This window comes from Oncorhynchus gorbuscha, linkage group LG22, assembly GCF_021184085.1.
Source record: "Oncorhynchus gorbuscha isolate QuinsamMale2020 ecotype Even-year linkage group LG22, OgorEven_v1.0, whole genome shotgun sequence".
Lineage (NCBI taxonomy): Eukaryota > Metazoa > Chordata > Actinopteri > Salmoniformes > Salmonidae > Oncorhynchus > Oncorhynchus gorbuscha.
The window spans coordinates 7,703,855-7,718,810 of NC_060194.1; the positions used below are offsets into that span (position 1 = coordinate 7,703,855).

At 40.5% G+C, this 14,956-nt stretch overlaps 1 protein-coding gene across 1 annotated transcript; it reads left to right on the plus strand.

Moving 5' to 3' along the window:
- The first annotated feature begins 6,617 nt into the window (after positions 1–6,617).
- LOC124009858 (regulator of G-protein signaling 5-like) lies at positions 6,618–8,983 on the plus strand. The gene is made up of 5 exons (XM_046322065.1): positions 6,618–6,779; positions 6,960–7,046; positions 7,246–7,307; positions 7,810–7,976; positions 8,189–8,983. Exons 1-5 carry the CDS (start codon positions 6,736–6,738, stop codon positions 8,363–8,365), a joined length of 537 nt encoding a protein of 178 aa, XP_046178021.1. The 5' UTR covers positions 6,618–6,735; the 3' UTR covers positions 8,366–8,983.
- The last annotated feature ends 5,973 nt before the right edge of the window (positions 8,984–14,956 follow it).

The following is a 14,956-nucleotide window of genomic DNA, read 5'->3' on the forward strand; positions in this document are numbered from 1 at the left end:
CTACAATGGTAGTTATTTTATGGCTGGTTATGACACCTACTGTACATAAGAGTCTCAAAACCTACAAAACCTACCACACAAAGCAAAACATTACACCATAGCCTATGTGTCAACGGTATGTTTATGTTATATTGTATTTTTTTTTGTTATTGACCATATTAAATTATCATTATAATTGGGCACACATTGATGTCAGACATGCACCTACCCCAATGCTGATCTGTTGCTGATGCCTGGGAAGAATGCAGGATCAGATTTCAGGAGCAGGACAAGACACCCTCTTTTTAACCTACATAAGGGCATGTATGTGATAGGCCTATCTGGCTTATATGATTATGATGGTCATAATGCTTCATGACAGTGTCATAAAGTACATGTTCTACAAGTTTTTAAAGATATGATGGAAAGAAACATGACTGTAAAGGATTGATTACAACATCAACTACAAATGATTTAAGAAACAAACTTTTAAATAAAAGGAAACTTCTTGGCAGGGAAAAAACTCATTTGAATAAATGTGGGTTTTGACACTCTTAAGTAGGTGTCATAACCAGCCATAAAATAACACAATACGTCCCAACAGGTATGTAGGGGTCATGACAGTGTTATATAATAATTATAATTCCCTTCTTTCTGAGTGCTGTGTTCTTTGAAGCATCTCTCACTCACATGGCTCTCCATCACGTGATCGGGTATTTCTCACAGGCTACAAGTGAAGACAGACACATCAGGGATGCAACTGTGTGCGTCCTAATCCAATTCCGAGGTGCATATTGAAGATATTGGAAGAACTGCCCACATTTACTTTTTGTCAGCCAACAAGAACAGCAAAAGCACTAGCCTATGTCAATCTACTATCCCCCATAGTACAAAAATGTACCTATTATTATTCTGTGCTGGAAATAAATATTCCAAACATAGTTTGGGACAGTTGTGAGATGTGATAGATCCCAAAATTGTAACGGCGTTCTTCGTTTGTTGAAAGAGAGACGGACCAAAATGCAGCGTGGTGGTTACTCATGTCTTTAATGAAGAAAAACAGAACGATACGTGAAATAACTAATAAATACAAAAACAACAAACAGAACGTGAAACCTATTACAGCCTATCTGGTGAACACTACACAGAGACAGGAACAATCACCCACGAAATACAATGTGAAACCCAGGCTACCTAAATACGGTTCACAATCAGAGACAACGAGAATCACCTGACTCTGATTGAGAACCGCCTCAGGCAACCAAGCCTATGCAACACCCCTACTCAGCCGCAATCCCAATAACTACAAAACCCCAATACGAAATACCACAAAATAAACCCATGTCACACCCTGGCCAGATCAAATATATAACGAAACACAAAACACTATGACCAAGGCGTGACAGAAATAATACAACCACTAGCATTAAAAAAAACTTTTTTTACGCAACGAGGCTGACGCAACAGATCAGAACATTTAGCTTAATATCTTAATAAACTATTAGGCAATTTTTTCACATTATAAGTGCATCAATGTGCACACGGCAGTAGACTATAAGTGCATCAATGTGCACACGGCAGTAGACTATAAGCGCAAATGTTTCATTAGTGAGAAAACACTGTTATCAAAAGTGACTACAAATGCCATTATGCACGTCATGATTTTATTATAAAGGTTCACTTCGCTCACAGTCAGGCTCTACACCCATTGTAAAGCAGATTAATGTGCTTAATTTTAAGACGTTATTTGGCCACCTTAGTTGTGATACAAACCTTATGAAAACATATAGGCCAATGGGCTCGGCTACATGAGGTGTGTGACTGTGATTCGAAAAAGTCGCAAAAAAAGGCATTGTTTCTTGCCTTTACACTGAGCATCATTCACAAGTGCTAATATATCATTCAAAAGTGACAGACTAATATTGTCACCCATCAGACGATTCTTGATTTAATTACGTCTTTACACTACATTACACCCTTCCTCTGGTAGAGCGTGTCCCGACACCTCTCTGTACCAAGTTCCTGATGTTGATATGCCTCTCTGATGGCCCGACAACCACCGTCACACATCTGACACCATGGAGTGAATTTTGATGGTAGCCCCGACTGGGATTCAAACCTGGGTCCAGCGACTGTCAAGCCAACACCTTAACCATTAACAAGAAGAGGTCTGAACCTCTTGACCAGGTCGCTAGTTGTTGACTTCACACTTCCCTAACTAACCACACATGTTTTTGATGCACTCCTGTAGCCTACTGTTTTCTGTCACTCAAACACTTCAGTGTAAATGAGCTGCTACAGCTCACACTAGTCCATCATCTTGAGGAAGGATTTCAGTCCCTCTTTAGGATAAGAGTTTAAGATGAATGTACGCCTTTTTGCCACATGAATATGTCTTTACTGAATACAGTTGTAGTGAGTAAGAGTCTGACCCTCAAATACTAAGGGGAACACAAATCATTTGGACCCAACATATCTGCTCTGACACACTACTATCCTAAATCTGGTGATATTTTACTTGACCCTCCCACATGAGGACTTTATAACACTTGCATGACATAACTTTTGCAGAAAAATGCTTTCAAAGTATAGGGAGCAATAAAAAATTTGACATGACATGGTGTGAGGATGTTCAGCAATTATTTTGTCCTTGATCTAGAATACTGGGATAATTAAAGTATTGTGTCATAATAGTGTATTGTCCGTTTTCATACGCTTCGGCAGCTGCCTGTTATGTTGATCAAATTACAAACATTAACAAAAATGTGTCGCCGTTGACGCTCTGAAATACCAAAAACATCAGAGAAGTCAGAATAATAGAGTTTGTATTGAAATAGATCTGGCTCATTCCGTCAGGGCTTATGTAATTCAACAGCATGATTGTTAAGGCCATGAAAAACATGTTTACTCTATGTTGAAGCTTCCGTTGTCATAGAGCCAGAAGATGTACAGAATGTCCTTAAAAACATCAACACTAGAGCAGGAAAATAGGCCATCGACTATTCTGGCCTAGTGAACTTAGACATGACAAGGAATCTGGCAGGAAGTGAGCTGAGGGATACTGGTATTAAATCTTACTAGCCATCGGCTGCTGTTTTTCCCTTGAGCATCAACTGCTCCACGGGCACTGTAGTATGGCATCCAGCTGCTTCAACCTCTTCAATGTGTATATGTGTCTTTCAGAAGGGTTGGGATAAAGCGTAAGCCAGATTTCTGTTGGACCGTGTGTACAAATGGACAAATAAATCTTAATAATACCACAAATAAAAACGTTAGAAATGTTTGGAATCCAAGCTTGAACTAAGGCATTCATTGTTTTCTAATCCTGATATTCCAATAAAAGAAAGGTGGTAGCATCTCCCATAAATGTCAGCAACAACAAGGTCTTTAATTCATGGTGCTTTCTATTTGAAAAAAGCTGACAACCTTTGGATTTAGTTAAGCTTTTAGACATTTATGGGAGATGCTATCACATTTCCTTTTTTGGAATACCAATAATCTAGCATGACTATCAAAATCAAATCAAATCAAATGTATTTATATAGCCCTTCGTACATCAGCTGATATCTCAAAGTGCTGTACAGAAACCCAGCCTAAAACCCCAAACAGCAAGCAATGCAGGTGTAGAAACACGGTGGCTAGGAAAAACTCCCTAGAAAGGCCAAAACCTAGGAAGAAACCTAGAGAGGAACCAGGCTATGTGGGGTGGCCAGTCCTCTTCTGGCTGTGCCGGGTGGAGATTATAACAGAACATGGCCAAAATGTTAAAATGTTCATAAATGACCAGCATGGTCGAATAATAATAAGGCAGAAGAGTTGAAACTGGAGCAGCAGCACGGCCAGGTGGACTGGGGACAGCAAGGAGTCATCATGTCAGGTAGTCCTGGGGCATGGTCCTAGGGCTCAGGTCCTCCGAGAGAGGGAAAGAAAGAGAGAAGGAGAGAATTAGAGAACGCACACTTAGATTCACACAGGACACCGAATAGGACAGGAGAAGTACTCCAGATATAACAAACTGACCCTAGCCCCCCGACACAAACTACTGCAGCATAAATACTGGAGGCTGAGACAGGAGGGGTCAGGAGACACTGTGGCCCCATCCGAGGACACCCCCGGACAGGGCCAAACAGGAAGGATATAACCCCACCCACTTTGCCAAAGCACAGCAACCACACCACTAGAGGGATATCTTCAACCACCAACTTACCATCCTGAGACAAGGCTGAGTATAGCCCACAAAGATCTCCGCCATGGCACAACCCAAGGGGGGGGGCGCCAACCCAGACAGGATGACCACATCATTGAATCAACCCACTCAGGTGACGCACCCCTTCCAGGGACGGCATGAGAGAGCCCCAGTAAGCCAGTGACTCAGCCCCTGTAATAGGGTTAGAGGCAGAGAATCCCAGTGGAAAGAGGGGAACCGGCCAGGCAGAGACAGCAAGGGCGGTTCGTTGCTCCAGACTACCCAGATAAGCAGAGCCCCATACCAGAGAATCCTTTGGTACTAAGTAACGTCAAGTTTTGAAATTTCCCACTGGGCACAGACATCAATTCAACGTTGTTATCAGGAATCAAAGTAAGACCCAGATGCAGACTGTCTAAGTAACACTGTTTATTGTGGCAACACGGCAGGGAAAGACAGGTCAAGCCAGGCCGGGGTCGAAAATACAGGGTAAGGCAAATGTACATGACGGCAGGCAGGCTCAGGCTCGGGCAGAGAGGTCAGGTGGGCGGGTACAGTGTCAGCACAGGCAAAGGTCAAAACTGTGAGAACTAGCATAGAGAGGCTGAGAAACGATAGGCGCTGACAGGAAAATTGCTGGTAAGCTTGAGCGAACAAGGCGAACTGGCAACAAACAGACAGAGAACACAGGTATAAATACACAGGGGATAATTGGAAAGATGGGCGAGGGGGTGGAGACAAGCACAAGGACAGGTGAAACAGATCAGGGCGTGACAGTTGGTTCAACGTAATTTCATTGAAATGACGTGGAAACAACGTTGATTCCACCAGTATGTGCCCAGTGGGTAATCTCTGTTGGGGTGGCAGGGTAGCCTAGTGGTTAGAGTGTTGGACTAGTAACAGAAAGGTTGCAAGTTCAAATCCCTGAGCTGATAAGGTACAAATCTGTTATTCTGCCCCTGAACAGGCAGTTAACACACTGTTCCTAGGCTGTCATTGAAAATAAGAATTTGTTCTTAACTGACTTGCCTAGTTAAATAAATAAATTCAGCAATGTCTACTCCAGTCACTGTCTTAGATTGATGACAATATGAGAAAGGTATTTTGGTCCCTAACCTATTCATGGGTTTCACGTCGCATCACTACATTGGTGAAAGTTCTATGACTGACAGTTCTACTCAATGCGTTCCTAATTGGCGCTGATGAAGCTGTCATCTAAAGTGCTTTATAGTGACTTGGAAAAAAACAAGGACATTTCTAAAGGAGGCTAATTCTGAGTAGGCAAAGCTTTTGTTATCATTGTGACGTCGTCACCTTCTGATTTTTCCCAGTAGTCCCTCAGTTTATACAGAGACAAATTGGTTTCCTAATTAATTATTTGCCTACTTAATCAATGTTATCGTATTTCCAAGACACTGCAGTGTAATTTAGACAAAATCCTCATTAGCCTCCATTTAGAATGAATAAACAAGTTTGAAAAATTGGCCAGTCCTCAAGAAAACATTCATAAAAACGGCCTGACGCACTGATGAATAACCCATGAATTAGCAAAATAGAGCCGACCACCGTTTCCTGAGTGTAAGCGTTGGCCAATTGCCTATTACTGTAACAAGGAAGCTGAGTCACTACATCTGTAGTTCTGACCTGTAAACAAGCAAACGATGTGTGGCATTGTGTATAATGTAGCAGAGTTTCTGGGAACGAGTCACATTGTATTAGTTGGCCAGTGTAGGACCTACAGTCCTTCCAAGGAATCCTCTACCCCCTTTTCCTGTTTCACCTACTTCCTTTCCCCTTTCCCTTCCTTTCCTGTTTCACACTCACAGAGATTCATCAGATTGTCTTTGGTGTTGGCTCTGTCTCATGTTTAAAAATAGAAACCCCTTTCTGAATAGACAATAGATTTCTCGTCTAGCCCAAAATGGAAGACTAATTATAGACATGGGTGTTTGACTTCTCAGAATAAGCATTATGCTTTATTTAACCTAGTCCTGGACAAAAAATCACTTTCAAATGGAGATTCACTATTGAGCATGCTTTTTAGATAAGGACTACGCTTAATATGCGTCTCGGAAACTGGCCCAAAGTATTATAGTAATTTCAGTATCATAACAATTATTTATTGCAGTGGCATTACAATTACATCTCCAAACACATGTTTTTTTGCTTGAGGGCTGGAAATAAACTCAAACCAAACAACACATTTAAATAAATGATTGTGTGGATTTGCAATTAACTTTTTATTATGCTTGCTTAATATAATATGCTTGCTTATATTTGCTTCCTTCTTTCTAATCACACACGTGATGGTCAATCCCCCCCCCTCCCCAAAGAAAAAAAATGAAACAGGGAGTATTTTTTCTCCTCCCACGGCCCTCATGTCATTGGCTAAGAGACGTGATGTCACAGAGGGGGCTGCCTTATAAAAACACACTCTTCACACACAGCCAGTAGACCACACTGAGAACTAGTTTCACTGCAGTGTTAGAGCCATCGTAGACTAAAAGCTCCGGAACACTACAGAAATACAGCACAGTAGCACAAAGGATCACATCTCATCCTCTCCCACCATGTGCCGAGAACTGGAATCACTGCCTATCACATGTCTGGAGAGGTATGTTTTGTCATATATCTCTACCATCTCATTATATGTGCCTGGATTTGGGTTACATTTTGGATTTACATCGATGGGAATTATTATATAGCTACTTCATGGGGAAATTCGATATACAGTTGTAAGTAAGATGTGAATGATTGCATCAATCTAAAGTAAATGGTGTCTCTGTTTTCACAGGGCAAAGGAACTCAAAGCTCTCTTTAGAAGCTTTCTACAGAAGCCAGATCTGAGCATCAGTCACTCACACAAGACTGACAAAATAAGGTAAGATATTTTAGCTCATAATACTCAACTGCTATAAAGATTTTTAAACTTGATCTAAATTGAATAGTGATAAATGTAGTCATGATAGAAATTTTGCACAGGAAATGGAGAAAAAAAACTTTAGGATACAATGCTAAATAAATGCTAACAAATATTCTTAGGACTGGGTGAACTAACCTGACGCTTTTTTTATCAACAGGTTAAATATGGACGAGCCCTTAAAATGGAGGCAGTCATTTGAGAACCTGCTGTCCAACCAACGTAAGTCTGATTATTGATATGGGTTATCATACTGATCACTTCTCTTACTTAAATGATATACGAATGTAGGATCTTAATTTGATCACCTTGTTGTTGCAGGAAATTATTTTAAAAAGCTAAAAGTGTGTCAAACCCTTCAAAAATGTCCATTAATTATAACCCACACATTTATTCACTTTTCCTGTTGCTGCAGGATTATTTTCCTGCTGTGGGAATCTGGTCAAATTAAGATCCTGCATCTTTAGCATACTTAATTGGGCATACTGCACAAGCTCAGAAGTATATCTTGTAGAGATGTGCATTGAAAAAGTGAATAGGAAAAGCCATTTGGCTGGTACCCCATATAGCCAGAATAAATAGCCTAAAGAGCAGTATCATGATGCACTCATAATATCACATTAAAATATACTATTCATACTTAAACACTATAGGAAATGCAGCTTTTTCCAAATATCAAAAAAAGGACACCTGTTGAAATTGAGTCTCATCTTTTCTTTTCCAGATGGACTGTGCTTGTTCAGAGCTTTCCTGGTGTCAGAGTTTAGTGAGGAGAACATAGCTTTCTACCTGGCCTGTGAAGAATACAGGATAACCAAGCCCTCCTCAAAGCTATCCGCTAAGGCTAAGAAAATCTATGAGGAGTATGTCTGCAGTGACGCACCAAGAGAGGTAAATAATATCAATATACAATACAAATAAAATGATTCAATTGTTCTAACTACATACAGAATATGTTTGAAGGGGAATTCATGGATTCGATGTACACTGCAGAAATATATGCGCCCACACACACATAATTTACTAATTGTACATGAACAATACTCAGTAACACTTAGTTTATTGTTAAAAACATATTCATCAAAATTGCCCTCTTTACCCAGGTCAACCTAGACCATGAGACCAAAGCCATCACCAAGAAGAACCTGGAGCGCCCCAGCCAGTCCTGTTTCACCTTGGCCCAGGAGAAGATCTACGCCCTGATGGAGAAAGACTGCTACCCTCGCTTCCTCAAGTCCATCACCTACCTGGAGATCAGTCGGCAGGTCAAAGCCGGTTAAGACCAGTTAAGGCCGGTTAATGCTGGTTGATGCTGGTTAAGGTTGGTTAAGGCCCACTGCAAGTGGCGAATGGGACACAAAGGAGACATCTATGGGAAACAAGCTGAAAAGCACACACTGGAAACCAGGTAGCCTCACTAGGTTCCTCCTCAGTACTGATTGGTCAGAAGTATGGAGGGGCAACTGGAGATGAATGTTGGACTGGAAGTCAGTCAGAATCAAGACTGGAAATCTTGTCCTGTGGCCTGGGAAAGAGCCTCGCTCAAATGTGAAGATTGAGGTATTGAGGTTTGCAAAAGGTGAACCTGTGTCTTGAAGTCAAGGACACACCAAGAGGTTCCTGTTCACGGATTTTTGAGTAGAAAGAAGAATGAGATGGAAAAGGACTGCTTTGCACAATCACTGATGGACAAGCTGTTATAGTTTTGTATTATCCGATGCTTTAATTTGTCTATTTATTTCTGTATTTATTAGCATTTATCTATTTGTTTCTACTGTGCAACTGTTCGACTTAGATTGTAATATTTATGCATATATATTTATGGTTTTTTTTCTTCCCAGAATTCCTTATGTGACAGAATTATTTTTGGAAATAAAATGTATCTATATGAAACATAATGACATGAGGTTTTGTTCATTTTCATTACCAGATCAAAAAGGACAGAAATGATCAGATCAAAGGTTTGATGTCTTTTACATTCAATATGATATATGAAACATGCTAAACATATCCATCATTTCTGTCTCTCCTCTCTGACTTGCACATACTGTATATAGACCGAGAAGACAAAGGGGAAGGAGGTTGAAATCATTTGGCTCCAAGAACAAATTAAAGATAATCATCACTGGCCATGCACCATAATCTCCCATCTAATTGGGATGAAGCCTTTGCCTCCTAGTATCAGGCAGGCACACAAATTGCAGGGAGGACAGGGGATCATGACCCTCCTATTACAGACAGGCCAATTTGAATCACTCAATAATATACCATGATGAATTTGATGCATTCAGCTTTCTGTGGCTTTACACTATACAGTACTATTCAATTCAACATTGTATGATTGGATCCCCCCGTGTCAATGATGCATTTGCTTTGGCCTCGTCCTCAGAGGCCATGGTTTGTAAAGGGGAAAAAGGTTGAGCGAGGCTTTTAAGCAGGGTTTTCACAAGGTGCATGCTTTTTTTTGTTGCCCTACACAGTTGATTCAAATAACCAAGTCCTAATCAAGCTTTTATTATTCTAATCAGCTGTGTAATGCTCGGGCAAAAATCAAAACGTGCACCCAGGAGTGCCGAAGGACCGACTTTGGCAAACCCTGGTAAGGAGAATGGAGCAATAACTCCCAGTGGTGTAAAGCACTTAAGTAAAAATACTTTAAAGTACTACTTAAGTTGTTTTTGGGGGGAGCATCTCTACTTCACTTTACTATGAATATTTGAAACTACTTTTACTGTTACTTCACTACATTACTAATGAAAGGAATGTGCTTTTTACTCATATCCTTTCCTTGACATACAAAAGTTCTCGATACATTTGGAATGTTTAGCAGGAGAGGGAAATGGTCCAATTCACGTACTTACAGGGCATTCGGAAAGTATCTAGACCTTTCCCACATTTTGTTAAGTTATGGCCTTATTCTAAAATGGATTAAATTGTGGAAAAGGAGAAGAGGTCTGTATACTTTCTGTACAGTATCAATAAAACATCCCTGGTCATCCCTACTGCCTCTGATCTGACGGACTGACCAAACACACGTTGAAGAATCTCTCTCTCTAACTTGTAACAAATCAAGAAGAAAACTCACATTTCACATGGTAAATTCACAAGCACCAATAAGAATTGTATCGAAAAGGACATTTTTTTAAGTAAAGTTTATATTGCGACGTGACTAGATGCACATGCGTTTTTTCTCAAAACGAGAGATAATTGGAAATGGTTATATGTTTGGAGTTCCAAGACAACTTTAGTAGTATTTTAAACTTTCAAAAAACTGGTTTCTATTAGGCTACGGAATTAGAGAAGGGATGTTCCTCTGAACCTCAGACAGTAGACTCAAGCAAGCCTGTTTCTCAAGCAAGCCTGTTTCTCAAGCAAGCCTGTTTCTCAAGCAAGCCTGCCTGTCTGTCTCACAGACTACGACCAGCAGCAGCAAACTATCCTCCTTATTTATGTGGAAGTAAAACACTCGTCATGTTTAGGCAACTCAATAATCACCCTAAGAATACCACCAGAACCGCCTTCATATTTTATTTCAACGGAAAATCTACAAAAGAAATTGGCCCAGCCTAGTCTTTATTGATAGAGATGCATGTGACATTGCACAGCAGTAAGCTGGTTAATTATTAATTTGTAAAATTGTTCTTCTTGATTTCAATATGGAAGGTACTGGTGTTTGTATGTATTGTTTCATGATGAGTGAAAGGTACTCTTATACTATATTTTTCTGTAACAATTGTAGCACTTCATCCAATTGGGGGAATATGATTTTTATTTTACCTTTATTTAAGTAGGCAAGTCAGTTAAAAACAAAGTCCTATTTACAATGACAGCCAAGGAACAGTGGGTTCAGGGGCAGAACAACAGATTTGTACCTTGTCAGGCTCAGGGATTTGAACCTGCAACCTTTTGGTTACTAGTCCAAAGCGCTAACCACTAGGCTACCCTGCCTGTTATTGTAATTTCGGTCTGTCATGGTGTGTGTGTATTTGTTACTTTGTAAAAGTACGTTGATTACTCATATCTGCTGTCCTGCGCCTGACTCTCTACACCAGCAACACATAGGACCCATTACAGAGGGGCTCATTTGTGGTTTGAAAATGCACCGCTGCCCGTCAAATACGTCACTCATTGATTCAAGCCACACCCACACCGATTAATCGGAATGGCCGATTAATTAAGGCCAATTTCAAGTTTTCATAACAATCGGAATCAGTATTTTTGGACACTGATTTGGCTGTTCTTTATTTCATCTTTATTTAACTAGGCAAGTCAGTTTAGAACGCATTCTTATTTTCAATGATGGCCTAGGAACAGTGGGTTAACTGCCTCGTTCAGGGGCAGAATGACAGATTTTTACCTTGTCAGCTCGGGGGATTCAATCTTGCAACCTTACAGTTAACTAGTCCAATGCTCTAACCACCTGATTACATTGCACTCCACGAGGAGTGCAATGTTGCGTATCGTTGCTCCAATGTGTACCCAATGTGTACCTAACCATAGACATCAATGCCTTTCTTAAAATCAATACACAGAAGTATATATTTTTAAACCTGCATATTTAGCTAAAAGAAATCCAGGTTAGCAGGCAATATTAACCAGGTTTAATTGTGTCACTTCTCTTGTGTTCATTGCACGCGGGAGTCAGTGTATATGCAGTTTGGGGCGCCTAATTTGCCAGAATTTTACGTAATTATGACATAACATTGAAGGCTGTGCAATGTAACAGGAATATTTAGACTCATGGATGCCACCCGTTAGATAAAATACGGAACGGTTCCGTATTTCACTGAAAGAATAAACGTCTTGTTTTCGAAATGATAGTTTCCGGATTCGACCGTATTAATGACCTAAGGCTCGTATTTCTGTGTGTTATCATGTTATAACTAAGTCTATGATTTGATAGAGCAGTCTGACTGAGCAATGGTAGGCAGCAGCAGGCTCGTAAGCATTCATTCAAACAGCACTTTTGTGCATTTGCCAGCAAGCCTATCAACTCCCGAGATTAGGCTGGTGTAACAGATGTGAAATGGCTAGCTAGTTTGCGGGGTGTGCGCTAATAGCATTTCAATCGTCACTCGCTCTGAGACTTGGAGTGGTTGTTCCCCTTGCTCTGCATGGGTAACGCTGCTTCGAGGGTGGCTGTTGTCGATGTGTTCCTGGTTCGAGCCCAGGTAGCGGCTAGGAGAGGATGGAAGCTATACTGTTACACTGGCAATACTAAAGTGGGAAAACGTCATTCAGTGCAAATCGTTATGCAATGTAGCTAACGTTACGTCAAACTGAACACACCGCAGAATTGACTTTCTCAGTCGTTCTACAAAAAAATGACCAAGCATGGTTCCCCTCTGAACTGTTAGAGTGAGACCAACAGTTAAAAGTAATACAGACATTTTTGGTACTTCAGTTGTGGTTGGGATATTTTGAACAAACAATCAGGAAATGTATTTCCCCTTCAAAATTCACCATAAACAACCATTTCACAGTCATAAATCTCCCAGGGGGGCCATTGTGTTGTATATTGGGGCTGTCAGGTTCAAAGTTACGCAGTTGGTCTCAGGGTTCTTGTGTATGTGAGGGGGGTAGACTGCAGGAACATCTGGAGGAGCAATTTCCCCAGCAAATTCAGCCTCCCGGAGGGGTTTTCCCAGGAAGCGGCGTCAGAGAGTATGCCAGAAAGCGGCTTCAGAGAGTATGGGCTGGCCGTGGTCTCCATGAAGACTAGTGATCACCCGTTGCGCACCTCTTCAGGTTTGTTTGCTGTGGCACCACGGCCCACGAGTGAACCCCTCAGAGCCGCGGTGACTCACTTTACATAACCTCTCTCTCTTCCCCCTTTCCTTCCACACATCAATGAAGTATGTAATACAGACTCCCACAGAAAAGTGGGTGAGGGAAAAAAAAGGGTTGTTCATCAAAGCCATTCATTACATGGAGAAGGACGGTAAAGCCAACCAACAACTCCAGTCAAACCCACTAACTCAGTAACTATAATAATATAAATAATAATAATAATATAATAATAATAATAATAATATAATAATAATATATAATAATATATAATAAATATATAATAATATATAATATAATATAATATATAATAATATAATAATATATATAATAATATATGGTCAAAGATTGATGGCACATATTCCCAACGCAGTGCACTACTTTTGACCAGGGCCCATCCTCTCTCCTAGGAGTATGTAGTCTGACCAGAGGGCAATAGACAGAGCAGTAAAGCAAAGGATCAGTCAAAAATATTTGATTGTAACTGTGGCAATAGTTGGAAGAGATGCATTATTTACATATGTACTGTATACAGTTCACTGTATTGTAATGAGCATGGGGAAAAAAATGAATGATAGAATCAATCTATGTCATTGTTGATTATAAACGTTGTATCTTCTACAGACACGGTCCACTGGATTAAGAATATTTAGCTCTAGTATGGTGATCAAATCTTACATTTACCATTCAACTTGGTTGATCGATTACAGCCAATACGTCGTAATCAAGGGGCTTTAAATCCCCTACTAGAAGGTTTCATAAATGTATTTCTCCCCAGGTCCACCTAGGCCTGCGCTGTTAGAAAAAAAGGGTTCCAAAAGAGTTCTATAGCTGTCCCCATAGGAGAACCCTTCTTGGTTCTAGGTAGAAGCCTCTGCGGAAAGGGTTCTCCTATGGGGACAGCCAAAGAACTCTTTAAGGTTCTTTTTTTCTAAGAGTGTAGAGCCATTTAAAATGACCTTCATGTCTAGACTAAGACCTTAGTCAGGCCTCGGCCAGAAGAAAGTAGCTGCGAAAAACGTGTAAGTCTCGGACCTACCATTTGAAACACTACTCTAAAGTGTCAGTCTATTGCGTCGAAGCAGATTTGCTTGGAAATGGTTTTACTCACTCAGTACGCCATCCCCAAGGGAATATTTCCTGATTTCAGTGACTGGAAGTACTTCCCCCTTACAGTGTCAAACTCCTAACCACTCTGGAGAGAAGTTGGTAAAGTTATATAGAAGTCTTTCCAGGGTAACAGTCACACAATCGGAATTCCTTTGAGTACTCCAACTCTGCCCCGTTGTGGTGAGATGGATGTAGATAAATGCACTTTTGTCTCAATAGACCCTGAGGTCAATGCTAGTTCACTGCAACTCCGCAATTAGTTTAGAATCATTTCTTTATGTGACGCTCAAGTTTTATTCTTCCACATTCACACCATTCTCAGCACTAAGATGTGAATAAACGCGCACTGTGAAGCTCATGTAACCTCATATTGTAAATGGTCCATGGTCGTATTTGGAAGAGTTAACTGAAAGGTTTCTTGGAGCTTCATGTGAACAGACCAAGGAAAACTCCGGGCCCCAGTTGCAGGTATAGCGAGATTCCCCTAGCTTGGGTGAAATAAGTTTTTCCTGGTCACATAAACATCCTTTCCCTATACAGCATATCCTAGATGATCTGATCACTACTGAATCACTAAAAAACATGATGTATCATTAAAAAAGATTGTTCCATCTTACTGAGATGTTCTTCTTATGATACTGTGTGGGTGTTGTGGGAGAAAACATCCCTTTGGAGACCTGTGAGAAATTACCAAACCAGAGAGATTAGCAGACTGTGCTTTCTGAGATTTCAAAATAAGGCCTTACACATTTTTAAAAATCCATTGTGACACAGCAGACCTATTGGTGCATTGGTTGAGATTTTATTTTGATCTATTTAACGATCGACGATCTGACCAAAGCGTACTCAGCCCAATGGGAGGACACGGGTTCTTTCGAGTGGCTTTAAGGAAGAAACATCCACCCCTGTTAGAACATGTACTGAGATTTTATTCCAAGAAATGGTTTGAAATCCACCCACAGAGGGCAAACAAA

What these genes read in the sequence shown, in the direction of transcription:
- LOC124009858 (XM_046322065.1), top strand. Translation starts at nt 6,736, where the DNA reads ATGTGCCGAGAACTGGAATCACTGCCTATCACATGTCTGGAGAG. An exon ending in CCTATCACATGTCTGGAGAG is followed by an intron (nt 6,780 to 6,959) that starts GTATGTTTTGTC and finishes CTGTTTTCACAG; the next exon opens with GGCAAAGGAACTCAAAGCTC. An exon ending in GAACCTGCTGTCCAACCAAC is followed by an intron (nt 7,308 to 7,809) that starts GTAAGTCTGATT and finishes TTTCTTTTCCAG; the next exon opens with ATGGACTGTGCTTGTTCAGA.